General features: G+C 40.2%; 1 protein-coding gene and 1 non-coding gene across 2 annotated transcripts; one reads left to right on the plus strand and one right to left on the minus strand.

Moving 5' to 3' along the window:
* The first annotated feature begins 1,354 nt into the window (after nucleotides 1–1,354).
* On the plus strand, nucleotides 1,355–1,425 carry TRNAG-CCC (transfer RNA glycine (anticodon CCC)). The gene has a single exon. It is a non-coding gene; the product is annotated as a tRNA-Gly (tRNA).
* A 2,738-nt stretch (nucleotides 1,426–4,163) lies between these two features.
* On the minus strand, nucleotides 4,164–5,126 carry LOC133721531 (RING-H2 finger protein ATL33). The gene has a single exon (XM_062148174.1). It carries the CDS (start codon nucleotides 5,010–5,012, stop codon nucleotides 4,482–4,484), a length of 531 nt encoding a protein of 176 aa, XP_062004158.1. The 5' UTR covers nucleotides 5,013–5,126; the 3' UTR covers nucleotides 4,164–4,481.
* Nucleotides 5,127–16,381: the final 11,255 nt, after the last annotated feature.

Here is a 16,381-nt window from a genome sequence, read left to right on the forward strand (position 1 = left end):
TCAAAGCGGAGCTCCGCTCTAGATAAGATCTGTATATATATATATATATATATTATTTATTATATATATATTTTTTTTTATATTATTTATAAATAAATATTTATGTAAACTTCATCTTTTTGTCAATATTTAAATTCTGTTAATAAATATGTTCAAAAAAAGGAAGATTCTTATAATAAAAGATCTTTATCAACATGTCAATTTTCCTTGATTGAAATAAGAAATTTATTTTATTTTAATGTTTGATTTTAACTTCATATTTTACAATCCATAATTATTTGTATGAATTTTTTATATAATAAATTAGTAATATTGTTAACGGGGATTGAGGCGGGTACATGGACCTAATCCCCAATGGGGATGGGGACGGGGAATCCCCAGTATCTTATTACGGGGATTGGGGCGGGTAAGGGGATGGGAAATGAAGTCGGATATGGGGATGGTAACTTAAACCCCTTACCCTACCCTCCCCATTGCCATCCCTAATTAGTAAATAAGTTGTGTATTTGGACAAATAAAAAAAACTTCTAGGCAAGCTACTGAGGCTTGGCTCAGCATATTTGAATAGGTTATAAAGAATTAAAGACCAAGAAAATTAAAATCGCAATGTAAAAGAAAAAAAATTCTAGCCTAGTAACTAAAGTTGGGCTCGAACCTATTATGAGAAATGGAAAGACCAAAAAGGTTTGACATGCATAACCGCTAGGCCAATCTTACGCTTCACGAATATAGTTTTAATAAAATAATACATATAGTATCTGTAAAATAAATATACAAATTGGAGGTCACCGATTCACTTGACACCCCTCATGGCCACCCTAAATCTACACATGCACCTTTTATTTCTATTTGCTATATAAACGGTTCATAATATCGTAAATGCAAATATTAAATTCAGGTATTATGAACAAAGCTGTATAATTCTCTAAAAACAAAGAACAATTGTCATCTTTCATTCAATTGGTAATTATCTTGGACTGGTGAAAGTAGCTTATGGATGAGGACTTGACTCCTATTTGTTTACTAGGAAGTAGCATTCAGTTTCGTACCACAATTACGTGCCCGCGGATGGAGCTAGTTTGATGATTTTTTCCTATAAAACACCGAGTTAGTCTTTGTTTATAGGTTTACTTTAAAAAGCGAGTTTTATTTGTCTTGTATGAGTTGCAGTGCTTAGATAGGAATTTTATTGTTGCCCTGTCATTTTTTCTATCTTTAAGTATTTGTAGTCTCTGTTCTTTGTGCCTATTGATATAATGTATTCAACTTCTATTTAAAAAAAAAAAAATGTCATATTTCATTGCTCTTAATGGAATTGTTTAACAACTTAGTCAGTGTGATATGTGACAAGCAAGCGCATCTGGTGTAGTGGTATCATAGTACCCTCCCACGGTACTGACCAGGGTTCGATTCCCTGGATGCGCAGGTCTTTTTTTATTGTATCTTTTTGTTCCAAAAGTGTCTGTGTTCAGCTGTTAATTAATTAAGGGTCTGTTTTGGATTGATCAAAAGTGTTTCCGAGTGTTGGAAAAACAATCTCAAATATACCTCAAGTCACACAACTTAAAAATCGAAGAAGGCTCGGGAACAGTTAATCACATTTTTTTACTTTTCCTCAAATTGCGTAAAAAATACTTAATTTCAAAGCAGTGCCAACACTTCCAAGTCACTCAAGGGGCAATTCAAAATATCTGTGATTACGAGATGACCCTAACTAAGACACGGGAGAAAAGGTTTCGATTTGGTACAAAACAATGGACCCATATGTGATGATTCGTGTTGATTGATCGATGACAAATGGAAATTTCCCCCCATAGTAAATACAGAATATGTCACGTTCCTTGACTCTTGCTTCCCCTATCTGCTAAAGTCGACAGTAGGGGACTAGTCCATAACCTATGCATGAACCATAAATAAAGAACTTTACAATGATAAACCACCAATTGTGACCTCCATGTGGAATTGATGATCCTTTTGTGAAATTCCTTGCATATTTTTTTTTTTTCAAGTAGCATGGGTTGTAACCAATCATGCATTTTAATGTCGAGAAATTCACCCGCTCACCATTTGTATTTCATCATTGTTTTGAAAAGAGAAAGAAATTAACTAGACGAAAAACTAATAAAATAATAGTTCTAATCACGGACAAGTAAACTTCTCACCTTACCCTTTGTATTTTCATCATTATTTTGACAAGAAAAAAAAATAACTAAACGAAAAACTAATAAAAGAATTTACAAAATAACAGTTCCAAGTTTCCAACCACGAACTGCAAAGAGGATTGGAACGGAGAAAATTGATCAATTGAGAAAATAAAGTCGGTGGTATTCCTATTTTCATAATTAATTAAAATGGTTCGGACTTACTCATCACACCTTAATGAATTCATCAATTTCGGCACAAATTGAAGGGATGTGGCACCATGCATGAACACTTGAGCACCACACAAGAAACAAGGTTTTGTTTCCTTTTAACCAATAAATCACAAACAACATCATTACGTGTAATGTGAGGTAAGACCATTTTACAGAAAAATGATTACTTACCAACTCCACTAAAGTCTTTCTCACCGAATTAAGAAACTCAAAAGATGACATGCACTCTCACTACTTTTCCCATCGATCTGGGTTTATCAAACTTAACATGGGTTCTCCTCCTTCTCCATGAAGAATATGATCAAAACCATTCAAGAAGCAACACTCTTCAATTTCTCTTCCCTTTCATTTTTCAATATATGATATATAATTACCAAACATAAAGAAAACCAGGGAAAAAAGGCTTCATAGAAGTTCTCAAGTGCGCCCCACGCGCGGAAAAAAGAGAAAAAACCTCGAGTGTGCGGTTCTCTCCTGGCCGAACGCGGACGGCGTTTCGCCGCTGTGTTCTGGCCCGGGAGGGGATTCCGATGGTGAGTAGGAGCGGGCCTTCATGGCAGAGGTGCGGTCCAGGGAAGGGGGGGGGAGACCTCCGATCTCGAGTGGGGAAGACAGATCTAGATCTGGCCTTCCCGATTTGCGGTCGACGGTGGCGGTGGGTTCTGGCGGCTCCGTTTCGGCGGTCTGGGAGGTGGCAGTGTTGTGTTCCAGGGCTGGCGGTGGTGGCTCGATTTCGGAGTGGGCTGATCGGCCTTGATCTCCTCTTCTGGGATCAGGGAGGACGGCTGCCATGGTGCAGCGCTGGGATGGAGCTTTCCGTCTGCGTGTTGTGGCGGTTCTTGGGCATCTGGGATCTGTACGACGGCGGAGATCTCGTTCTCATGGCGGTGTTCAGCCCGATGAGGGCTTAGCTCGTTTTTGGATCTGGTTTCTGACGTTTTTCAGGTTGTTGGGTGTTCTGCGTTGGGTCGCGGTGGTGAGGCGGCACAGGGATGCCACGCAGCGGCGGTGTGGACGTTGGCTGCAGGCGTGGTGGGCTGCTGGATTGGGTCCTTGGGTGAGATGGTGGTTGGGCTGGGTTTTTGCTTTTGGGCCTTGCTGGTGGTTTTTCATTTCCAGTTGTTTTATTTCCTGTTGGTTGTTTATGGTTGTTGCTTTGTTGAAAATAAGTCCCTACAGTAGTGGTGTAGGGCAAGTCGGGCTTGGTGCCTGTTTTTGCACTCTATGTGCCTTGTCTGCTCTTGGTAGGTGGTGAGTTCCTTACATTCGCAAATGGTCGCAACCTCCCAGAGACAGCAAAATGTCTGCTCTAGGCAGGCGGCGAGTTCCTTGCGTGGTCAAATGGTCGCTGCCGCCTAGTGGTAGGGTGAAACTTAGTGTCACTGGATGTTTTGTCCAGTGGCAACATGATGGGAAAGCTGCTCATATGGATATTATGCTTAGCTGTAATCGAGTTGCAGATCTAGTTATCTTTCCGTCGTGTCACCGCTGTGTGACCTATGTCAAAGCAAATAGAGTCGCCATCAGAGCGCTCTTTGCTAGTTGGTGCTTAGTTGAATACAGTTATTCAGTAGAGACTCATGATAGTATGTCAGGATGTTCTCTAGATGCGCATTGTAATCGGGAGTTTTGGTTCTTTGTCCCCCCCTTGTATTCAACAGTTTCTTTAATGATGGCTTGAGGGCAGCCGCACCACCCTTTATTCAAAAAAAAAAAAAAAAACCAGGGAGACAAAAAGCCAAAAAGAGCTATATCTATATCTATATCGGATACATATCGATCACTTCACTGAACCAACTTTGAATCTATGATAGTGGAAGAGGATAACTTTCTTCAAGTTGAAGAAACTAGGAGTTAATTACGTACTACTAATTAGCAGCATTTCTCAAACCCAGTTCTCCTTCATGTAAAAACTAATCACATTCACCAGCTACAACTCTGTCGGTAAGTTTCTGAAACTACAAAGTTAAAAAAGAAAAAAAAAAAAAAAAACAAATATTTCCAGCTTCTTCACATGTTGCCATCATCTTCATCCACCAAACCCAACAAAACCAAAAGAAGAAAAGAAGAAAAGAACAAAAGAACAAAATAATTTAGGTTTAAGTGTCAAACCATGGCGGATGCATCGGGCAAACCTTGTTGCAGATCATCCCGATATTCTCTACCGGACGCCGCCGTTCTGCTGTTACTACTACTCCGATCGAGGGCGATGTTAGCGCGGCATATCGGGCAATTCGAGTGATCCTTGAGCCACATGTTAATGCACGTGCCATGAAACGAGTGCTTGCACACACTGAGCTGCCTTACTTCTTCGCCGTCGGCAAAGACCGATAAGCAAACCGGGCACTCGGTCCCGATTTCCTTGACGTGGGCGTCCTTCAGGTATTTGAGGTCGGAAATCACCTCGGGCCGGGCATGGGCCGGGTCGGCGGGGGCGGTGGTGGAGCTCCGGCGTGGTCGATGGCGGAAAAGGTTGGGAGGACACTTGACGGTGAAGAAGACAGCGTAGATTAAGGCGGGGACGGTGATGACGGCGAGGAGGCCGAGGATGAACTCGAGGGCGGAGAAGTCGACACTGCGCGGTGGCGCCGGGAAGGGCGGGGGTGGTTTGTTTAGGATGGCCGGTGAGCTCTCCATGATGGGAAAGAGAGAGAGGAAGGGAAAGAGTGTGTGAACAGAAGAGGTGGGTGAGGGAGGTTTTGGAGTTTTATTCAAGTTTTTGGAATGGGCTGTGCTGTGGTGGTGTTTTGTTTGGAAGTTTTGGAAAGCCAAATTATTGGTATGTGGGGTTTTGAAGACTAGTGTAGATTAATGTTGTGATGGCTCCATGTTTTACTGCAGTTATTATCGCGATGATTATGATGATGGTAGAATGTGTGTTGGTAAATTACCACTGGTTGGAATCGTAGTTTTACGTTATGTTTCGATCTTTATAACGTTAAAAAAATCTGTTTGACGCAAAAACCAGTTGGCTTGCAAACTGTCTCTTTTGAGCGTGTGCGCAGGCGTGCCAGCACCGTGGGGTGCAGTCGTCGGGGTAGTCCCTTGACCTGACTTCTTCTTCAAGCGTTTGTGGACGAGGAGAGCACCAACCTCGCCACAAGGTTCTTCTCTAGCCTTCCGGGAAAGGACTTTCTGCCTTACGGATAAGAACTTTGGGTGTGATCTCTTCGCGTCACCGAATCGATACTTAGTATTGTAGACTAAACAGAGCAATCACTGGGAAGTTTGGAGAAAGCACGGGTTGCGCTAAAGCGTGACTTTAGCTTCGCTGGTAGTAACGGTGGCGGTTGCGCTCGCAGTCGGCTCCTGGGGAGACTGGGACTGGAAGTACGGTCGCCGGGTTGATCTGGTGATGCTGACAATCGGCTCTTGGAGTGACAAGACCCGCCCCGGATTCCACCCTGGAATCCGAAGTGGCCCTGCGGGACCCACTTTTAAAGAAGGTTTACCGAAAATTTCGGCATAACCTGCCCTAAAAATGGACAACCCAATAACCTGCGGAAAAACAAAATTCACTTCTAAAGATCCATCCACAACCCCTGGAGCCACCCTACTCCCATAATTCAACAAATCCCATAACAAAGATAATAACATCATACAATCTCCAAAAGGTAAAAGATACCACAATCACCAAAGTTAGGTCATAGACCTCAAATATAATTCAAACAAATCTAGGTCACATATCCCATAGTAATCAGAGCATTCTAGGAAGGTAAATGGACAAGGATTACAGTAGGCTAAACAGGTAACCTACAGAATGTGATGACGGAAGCAGGTGCGGTCACTATGGCTCACTCTCGTACGCCGAGCAGCAATACTGCAATCTGGGCATTTGAAACCGAAGGGCCCAGGGAAAAGTATATAAAAACGTTAGCGTGAGTGGACAAAAATAAATAATTGAAAAGAAAAATGAGTTTATGCTTTTCCACATTTATTTCAATAAAACTTCCGATGCATGCAATAATTAAGAAAACCACGAGTAGCTCCGTTCAAGAAAAACCGACTAGCCCCGCTAGTCAATAACAACAATAAAAGGATAAGGGAAAGAGAGTTCACCATACGGGAATGGAGCCTCTCAGGCTCTACCTACCCTCGACTGCCACTCACACATAGATTGTGCGAGGAGGAGAACATTACCTCGACTACCACCCACGTGAGGAGGAGAAAGCTACCTCACTGCCACTCACAAACACAAAGTAAGTGAGGAGGAGACCTAAGCACATGACCCGCGTATGGTGAGAAAGAAGATCGTCGAAAGCCAATAAATCTGTATAGTTTCCCCACTTATCTCACAAAATAAGAATCCAAGTGTATAAAGACGTGACCCCGCACGCCAAGATCATCTCAGTTCCCAATATAAATAGGGTATAAAGAAGTATAAAGTTTTACTTCCTCGAATTCTCATTATAGTCTCAAATCGCCGAATATAAATATAAAATAAATAGTATAAATCCGGAAATCACATCGGGAATAAATAAATAAGAGAAGATAGGCATAATCCAATGGCGTGACCCCGCACGCCATAAAATCTTCAATTAATCAAATAACCAAAACCGTTTCCGAAATAACCATATGCTCGAGAAAGTAAATTGATAAATAAATTATAACTTCGGAACCGATTAAATAAATGCATGCATCATTCTTTGAAAAATAAAAGTCCACTCACAATATATGCTCAATCCTGACGTCGCTCGGTATTTTCCTCGTACGAAGACTCCTCTCGCCCTGTACGAATAACATTCATAAATAAATATATATATATAATTCACAGGACGGAATTAACTCTACAATACTTATAATTGGAAATTCAAAACATCCCCCCCCTTTCCTAAAATCCAACTCCTCAACTCTCCACAACATCCATCCTTACTCCCACAATAATCTCTCATCGATAAATAAATTCTAAAGTGAATTCGAAAGAAATTCGGTGATCGAATTCACGAAAATCAATAGTTAACCAATTAACTCAAATCGTAAATCTTCCGATTTCCACCAAACTTCATGCATTACATTCTACAATCATTATAGGGTACATGGGATTAAAACGACAATTAAAACACAGCTCTACGCGCCACCACGCGCTACCTACAGTGGCGGCGCGTGGGGACCACGCGCCGGCGGCCACTTCCTCCGATGACCACCAAACTCCGGCACTAGCATCTACACAACAAGCCCAATCAACTTCCCAACTACAACATCAACCAATTTTACCTCGAAGTGGTCGAATCAAGCCGGTGAAGGAAAGCCCCGAAGCTTCAAGAACCCTAGAAATGAAAAATCATCAATTCAACCTCTACAATGCAAATTGGAACGAACTACCTTAGGGGAAATGATCACCATCAAAAACCAAACCTTCGATGTCAATATGGTGGCCGGAGGTGGCCGGAAATCGGCGAAATCCCAAAACTGCAGCCGGAGCAATCTTTGCTTCGATCTGAGCTTTTCCGGCCAAATCGTCGAAAACTAAGGGCACCAGCGTGACCAGGGGGAGGAGACGAGCCTGGGGGTAGCCGGATTCCGTCGTGGGTCGGCCGGAGGAGGAAGAAATCAGAGGTAACCAGTTCGGGCCGAAAGGGGAAGGGGTTGGGGGAGAAGAGAGAGGGAGAGTTACCGGGTTTCCGAAAATGGAAACCTACAGTGGTAACTTTCCATATTTATATTTTTGTTACCATGAACAGTAACTTCACATTTTAAGCTATAACTTCCACATACGAACTCCGATTTTTACGTACCACATATGCACGCGCTCGGTTTAACGTCCTCTACAACTTTCATGAATGAAATTTTCTCAAATTAATAACTCATAAAAAGTCAATTTTTAACCACCCCCCCTAAATGTTAAAATTAAAATCGTGAACGGTAACCAATAAGAATTTCATGTAACTCGGTAAAAAGGTATATCAAGTGTGGGGTGTAACATGGAGAGACTAGGACTGGCGGGCGGTCACCGGGTTTCAACGAGGTTGAAGGTTTGCTCCGGGGAGGCTTTGTAATCGCTGGGATTGATTAATTTTTAGAGAGTCCTATATTCGTCCTTGAAACCTGGTATATATACCTAGGGTTTCGACTGTTCCTTGTCATAGAAGGGATATTGATTGAAGTTTCCTATTCAATCCCCGCTACCCGATTCCAATAAGGTTTCGTTTTCCTCATGGATCACGGAATGGGTGAAGCTGTAACCCAAACCCGAGTAGGCTTATTTTTGGGCCGCAGGTATCGGCCCGCTGTGCTAAATCCACTAAAGGATCTTGCCAAAATTACTTTTGGGCTCAAACAAAATCCTCCAATGTGGTAAAAGGGAACAGGATGCCATTTTAGCTACCATAGTTGGAGGAGCCCATGAAGAAGAAGATGGGCGCTGCTCAAGTGAAAAATAGAATATGACAGAAAGAGAACATGCCACCGGGGGTTAGGGTTTGGTGGGTTGCAACTATGAGTAGGGACGAAGTCAGATTTTTACATTTCACATCGAGGGGTCCTAAATTTGTGGCATCACGTATTCAAATTGTTCGATGTTCATAATTGCACCGCTACAGATACTGTAATTGCAGGTATGTTTTTACCCTAATTTGGACGATATTAAATTTTTAATGAAAAGAAACACATGTTGAGAATATTAATGTAGTGGCTTAATTTAGATTAGAAGTGTACATTTATTCTCATAAAAAGTTTATCGTACATTGTTGGGTGGTAAGAACTCAAAAGAGAATGATAATTTTTGCAATGAAATCTCATATTTGTATTTGGAGCAAAATAATAAAAAAAAAACTTAAAGGAGCTTTGGAATAGTAGAAACCGAGCTGGTTATGATGGTATTAAAGTTAGTGTGTCACAAGCTTGCCATTTAATTTCTAGAAATGTTGCAGCCTCAAGTCGGTTGTCTTTCAGTTGCATGTTCAACAATTTACAAGAGTTTTTTGTAATTAAAAGAATAGGTGCTACATGCAGACCACGTGGGGCGTCTCGAATTATTGAATTAAATTGGTTAACTCCCCTTATTGGTTGGATCAAAGTTAATACTGATGGTGCATGAAAAATGGACTCTAATCAGGCTAGCTATAGTGGTGTTGATAGAGACTACAGAGGGTTGGTTTTAGGTGCAATCTCTTCTACTCTTGATATCCTTAGTTATGTGGCTACAGAGGTCGATCATTAAGGTTATTGAACTAGCTTGAGTTAGAATAGGAAGTATGTATGGTTGGAGGTGGATTCTTCCAGTATTCTTATTTTTCTCCGTTTTCCTCATCTAGTGCCTTGGAGGGAGGCTTCATGTGCAGTGGAGCAATTGCTTGCATTGTATCTCTCAAATGCATTTCAAATCTAGCCATATTTTTCATTAAGGCAATCAAGTTGTTGATACTCTTGCTGACTATGATAATTCATCAGATGGCTTTACTTGGTGGGATTCAACTCCAGATTTTATGGTGAGTTATTGTAATAAGGACCGTTTGATCTTTCTAATTTTTGGTTTCGTTAATGTGTGTTCTATAGGAGGATAGTTGCGTTTTTTAAGCATGTCCTACCTCCATTATCTTAGTAACTTTCTTTTCATTTAATAAAATACACTCGGTTAAGTTTTCATTTAAAAGAAAAAAAAAGGAGTACGTACAAGGGCCTAGGAAAAGAAGGCATAGAAAAGAAAGGACCAAAAGTATATACATCGACTAAACATTTACACAATAGGGCCCAGTTTTCCTTTAACCAAAGGCCCACTCATAAAACGGCTTAACTTGATGGTGAAGCCATCCATGTCCATGATTGCAAGTTCAACTTCAAACTCCAGCAAGAAACCATCTGTCTAGCTAGCTCCTAGATAATCCCACCCAAAATTGGTATTACAACGTGTTGCAGCGGAGGTTGAGAAATTGAGTTAGGATCGGAATAGGTTATAGGTTCGATCCTCTCCACTGTAACATGTTGGCGCCGAGGGATAATGTCAGTGCGACATAAGGGGCAATTTGTGTTCGAGTTCAACCACATATCAATGCAGCCCACATGAAACAAGTGCATGCATTGGGGCAGCACCCTAATCGCCTCGCCATCGGAGAAGTCACACAAGCACACGGCACACATTCCCTCTCTGCATTCCTTGGTGTATCTGTAAGTCGGGATCAAATGCTCAGGGAAAGTGTTTGTGGGAATGCTCATAGTCCTGTTGTGGTTGGTAGTCGGAAGCACTTGGCTTTGTTCGCTTTGTTGTGCACTTGATATGCGGCTTTGGATGAAGCAACAGTTGTTGACTAGGCAGTGGTATATTGCAACGATGATGGCTCCGGCTGCGACGCCGAGAAGGCCAATGATTAACGGGCTGGAGAGGAAATGCCGGTGTGGTTCTTCCATTGTAGAGAGAAGATCGAAGGGTTGGAGGTGGTGGCTGTGAAGAGATAGGAGAGGTTAAATTGGGTTTGATTGATAATTAGACCTTTTGTCTTTGACAATGTTAACAAAACAAAGGCGTTTACTTAACGTAGGTGATACGCAGAAAGAAAATGACGCTGTTAATTACAATTTTGGTGTCAAGTGTGTTTGGATCAGTATGATCAAGGTAGCAGTCCACTGTGTAGAAAATCGATGTGGGAAGATGGCCTGGGTCTTCTAATAATGAACAAGAACGCTAATTCAAATTATCTCAGAAAAAAGGTATGGAATTAACTAACAGTGCTTTAACTGTAACATGGAGCTTGTATTAGCCTGTGAAAGTACAAGTTGAGATCATTATTGACCCATTTTGCGCAAGTTTTTTATACAACGATTATTATAATACCATATAAAAGATTCAAAGTCATGTTTATACGGCTTGAACAATTGTTTGTACTTTAGAACTACTTAAAATGAGACTGTGGCTCTCTCCAAAACCTAGCCGCCCGGGCTATGGTTCTCCATTCCGGCGATCGTCTCTGGTCTCCGTCCTAAGTGGCGACTGGTTCTCCACGCTCTGCGGTCTAGTACCTACACTCCAATGCCGCTTTTTTCCAGCGATCGCTCAACCATGCCCAACTCCTCGATCATGGAAACTCGATGAGAATAAAGGGGATTGCCAGGCAGATCTGATTGAGATCGGGAATTGGCGCACTTGGGATCCGGGTGTGCGAATCAGACCGAGGAGAGGGCGACTCAAATCTCCGATCGATCACAACGGAATCTTCAAGTCTCAGCAGTCCGGGCATGGAGATCCGGTCGGATTCGTTTGGCCTAGCTTGATGGATGAGGCGGCGCGTCATTATGCGTCGACTGAGGGCAAGGTGGTGACAGGCGGTGTGTAGCGTCTTGCAGGGTCAGTAACAAGATTGACGACATCGGCAATGGAATGGCAGGTCGGTCTTGCTATGAATCTACTGCCTGAGGTTGTGAGGCAGATCATGGAGAGGAGCGTTGAGCCGACCCACAAGTCTAACGGTGCAGTGTTAGCGACAACGACGGTGAGGTGTGCGGATGGGAGAGGCAGTGACGGTGAGGCTGCAGATTGGGTGCCCTTCTGTGGTTGGGTGCCCAAATCAGTTTTGGGGCCCAAGTCCGTGTTCAGGCCCAAACCAATCTGGGTGCCCAAACATAGCACAGTTTTGGGGCCTAATTGGAGATGGGCTTGGAAGTGGACTCAACTATAGGCTCTATGTTGGACTCGGGCTATCTTATGGGCCCAATTGGTGGACTCTAACTCTCTAGGGTATCGTATTTGGGATCCTGGAGGTTTACTAAAACCGAAACCGAGTATGTTTGGCATCAGTGATACTATTGGATCTTCTAGAGTAGTACTAAAAGAGAATTCAAGCTATTCTATAATGGCGAAGCATAAAACATCAAATGAGTGGACCTATCCCTATGTACCACCGTGGGTACTACCACATCTTTTTGTTCTGTTTGTACATGGCAGCGGAAGGGTATGTAATGGCCACTCTGGCCTTAAGCTAGCTAAAACAAATTTCTAGAAATTTGTTAACACTCCATGAATGTTATCTGGATGTGTTACAATATGATTGTAACCCAACTCTATTGAGTTTCTATCTATAAAGTTATTTCCTTGATTAAAAAAAAAACAAAGTCATGTTTATACAAAGTTTTGAGTTCGAAGTTTTTTTTTATATTTTCTCACTTCTTTCTAAGTTTCTTTTTCAATTTATCCGTACCTTCTGTACATGTATGAGCTAGTTTGTTTCGGAACATATCAAAAGAGTTATTTGTAAAGTGATCTAATTATTTGAATTATTATTTTCTAATCTTAATTTAAAATTGCCTACCAACTATAAATGACTAGAAAAAATTCAAAATTTTAGTATGGCCGGGCCGAAGAAGATTCCTTAAGATCATGGGCGATCATCCACATCTCTAAACACATATTCCTTTTAGAGTTTTAGGTCCACATATATGCATTTTCATGGTTTGCTACTACCTGCTAGGCTGCTACACTTATTTCTCTAGATATTTTGGATAGGGTATCAACTTTATTTTAACAAATGGAACTCAACACAGTCATTAACTACTTCACTTCAAGTTAGAGTTCTTTAAGTTGGTTTATCGCCCCCTTTAAGGCATGTTCACTAGATTGGAGGGATTAGAGACGAAACCAATGTGGTAGAGAGGTAATAAGACTCTGTTAATCCCATTGTTGTATAAAAATTAAAATAGGAACGATCAACGAATATATCATTCATATAAACTCGTAGCTACTAAAGCAGTGTACAAAAAAGTTGTAGATTTTTGAAAACTTGCCAGGATAAAGTGTTTTACATCTTGTATTGACACCTGAAAATATAATTATATAAAATTCACTCTCATTACCTATTTTCTGTCATGAGTGTCATCAATCTAATTTGGCAAAAATGTTGAACAATATCTCACATAATCCCACCATCTTTCCATTAAAAAGAAAACAAAAGTATATATCACTTATCAACATAAAGGACATATACCAACTTCTATACCTTATTCATGCTATAGAAACTAAGAAAAGTACTTGCTATAATCCTATTCCCTCACATGTGAATCTCTCCTAAGCACATTGGAAAAGAGACAAAAATAAAAAGATGGTTTGACATTTGTTTTGGAATGGGCATCAAATTAAGTGATCACTTGGCAAGTTTGAGTTGGTCAACTAAACAGCTCTTATTTTGTACCCCAATAACTTTCCAATCTAATGCGCTATGGTCTTACAAGATTTGATTCAACCAACTCAAAGAATCAAAGTCTCTCAATAAGATGGTTGAACTTGTTGCTTTTCCATGTGTAAAAAGGTTTGTTCTTTTGGATCTGTGGAGTCGAGTAGGATCCCAAATGCCACCAATCAATTCCTCTCCGAGACCTCTTTCTTATATTCTTATACAATATAACTCACTTTTAAGATCTCACCCTAGCTAGTCTTATACAGTTTGTATCAATTATTGTGTTCGTTTATTTCCTTCTTATGATCATCACTACACCACTAATTCCAAATTCACTGCCTCTTTTCTGTTCTATGAAACAAATGCTTCTAGATATTTTATATTTGATTTGTTTAGTATTCTTCCTGCAAGACGTGTCTAAATCGAAGGGAATACGGGCATTTCATATGCTATCACTATAGTGATTAGCAGCCTGATTACAACAAAATGCTGGCGATATTGCTGACGCACTGCATCACTATTAGAACGTTCATCATGTTACTGTATTCGAACTTCTCTTACACATTTTACATGTTTCAAGGATACTTTTATTAGACGTATATTCATTTTTCATTACAATATAATTACAAAATCGTTTATTTTTCGGATCGTCCTTAAAGAACTAATTGATAACTTATTTTGAAAAAACTAATTGATCGGCGGACAATAGCTACGGACAACGTACCTTTATTTTAGTTACCAGTACAACTAACCCTACTGCATGCAAGTCCCCACTATTGTGGATTTTACATTGAACTCGATCAAAGAGATTAAGAGATTATGGTGAGCCCGTAATTAGCAAGATTAACCATCGATCCAAACACAAAACAAACCCATGCATGTTGGCCAGCTGGGGGATGCTTTTGGTTTTTCTTGGGTCTGTTATCCAGTGGAGACTTGCAGTAGAGCTAGACCAGGTCAGATGAATCCATAGTTCGATTATGATAAGCAAGAGGCCTGCCTCTTGAACAATAATCAAAGTGCCACGTGCACCCATCTCCCACATCTTCCTCGTACGTGTCCAAAAAGGATCTGTATGCTGCTACTAGCTAGGTAAGTTCCAAAGGCTTCAGATCCAGAATAAACCAGGCCATATCGCATAGGTGATATCTGAGGCATATATATCTGCAACCAGCTGTGACCTTGTATATATATATAATCATCTGCGCTTTAATCATTTAAGTTGGGAATTAGGAAACCAGTATTCTACTTTTGTTTATAAGTGGACAAGAAACTGAAGATTCCTCAGCTCTGTCCAATTTTATTCCCGCTGTGAGTATTATTATAAAAGCGTCTGGCTTAGGGTTTTATCATAAAACTTTTATGCTTCGATCTGTTTTTAGACTAAAAAATTCAATCAGTGGCCGGAAGGTGTTTATCCTAATGAGACTGCACTTTACTTTGCCCTTTTCCCAGCAACATGTTAAGGAGTTGATAGTTACAGAAAATATAATTTAAGTAAAAAGATGATGATCTACTGAAACACGGTTACACTTTCATTCTCTTTAACTCACACATAATATACTATTTTCCAAGCAAACATTATTCCAAATATGAGTTAGGCTTAGTTTGGGATTGCTGTGCTGTGAGGGGAAGCACTTCCGAACTTGCTGTGAGAGGAAGCACTTCCTAAGTTGCTGTGAGGAGAAGCAGCTGAGGTGTTTGGTAAACTGTTTTTAAAAGTGCTGTGAGGTCCAAAAGCAATTTCTAGGTGTTTGGTAAGTTGCAAGGCAAAAGTGCTTTGGCTGGGTATAATTACCAAAATGGTCATACATGCTACTAAAATACTTAATTTTGTTTTTTGATTAATGTAACCATACCAAATTAAAAAAAAGTTCTCATGTATTATTCTTGTACCCTTGATTGGACTGAATAAAAAATTTACTTTAAATCCTTCAATATGCATATTATGTAGATTAATTTTCCGACCATAGTTCAACGGGAACCATTACACAAAATATATTAAAGTCACTTGAAATTTGCAACTAAATGCTAAGTAGATGCATTCATTAGACTTTGTGCAATTGCATTTCTTAACACCTCCATTTCTTGTCTTCCTGGACCATCTCCATCATGTTCATTATCCTCCATCTCTTCACTAGTCTCTTCACTTGAGTAATTTCCACTTTCATCAAAATCAATATCTCGTTGAGCATATCTTCTTATGTAATTATGAAGAGCCATAGTAGCAATAACTATCTTCACTTGTTTTTTATAAGGAAAATGTGGCATATCACGTAAAATACTCTATTTCTTTTTCCATACCCCAAAAGTACGCTCAATAACACCCCTGAGTGAAGAATGTGCATGATTGAATATTTCTTTATGACCGGTCGGTTCATCACCTCTACGAAAATGTGGAAGGTGGTACCGCTCACCTTTATATGGTCCTAAATAACCCTTCATTTGTGGATATCCTGCATCCACCACATAGTATTTTCCTGAAATTAAAAATTATAAGGAATGATTGATCTCAGTAAAATAAAAGATTATAAGTTATTATTTGTGTAATTCCGGAAAAATAAAAAAAATTAGTACCGCATGGACTTGAATAAAAAAAAAAAGGCTTTCTAGAAAATAGCAAATTGGCAAGCATTTATATAAGGATAACATATTCAAGAGATGAATTGGATTTCAGCATTGTTCATAATTTTTCACAAAAATAATTCAAACCCGACAATAATGATTCAATTTTTCATAATTTTACTTTACTTTAGCATTGTTCATATTCAAGAGATGAATTGGAAGTCAGCTACCTATATACAATGTTCAACATTTACTTTAGCCCTTTTTACACTTTAGGCCACTACTCTTTCCACCGGTGTTCTCATTCAGGATTTCTATTGACTGCATATCCACAATGGTGAA

The sequence above is a fragment of the Rosa rugosa genome, chromosome 7 (genome assembly GCF_958449725.1).
Source record: "Rosa rugosa chromosome 7, drRosRugo1.1, whole genome shotgun sequence".
NCBI classification, from domain to species: domain Eukaryota; kingdom Viridiplantae; phylum Streptophyta; class Magnoliopsida; order Rosales; family Rosaceae; genus Rosa; species Rosa rugosa.

What these genes read in the sequence shown, in the direction of transcription:
- LOC133721531 (XM_062148174.1), bottom strand. Translation starts at nt 5,012, where the DNA reads ATGGAGAGCTCACCGGCCATCCTAAACAAACCACCCCCGCCCTTCCCG.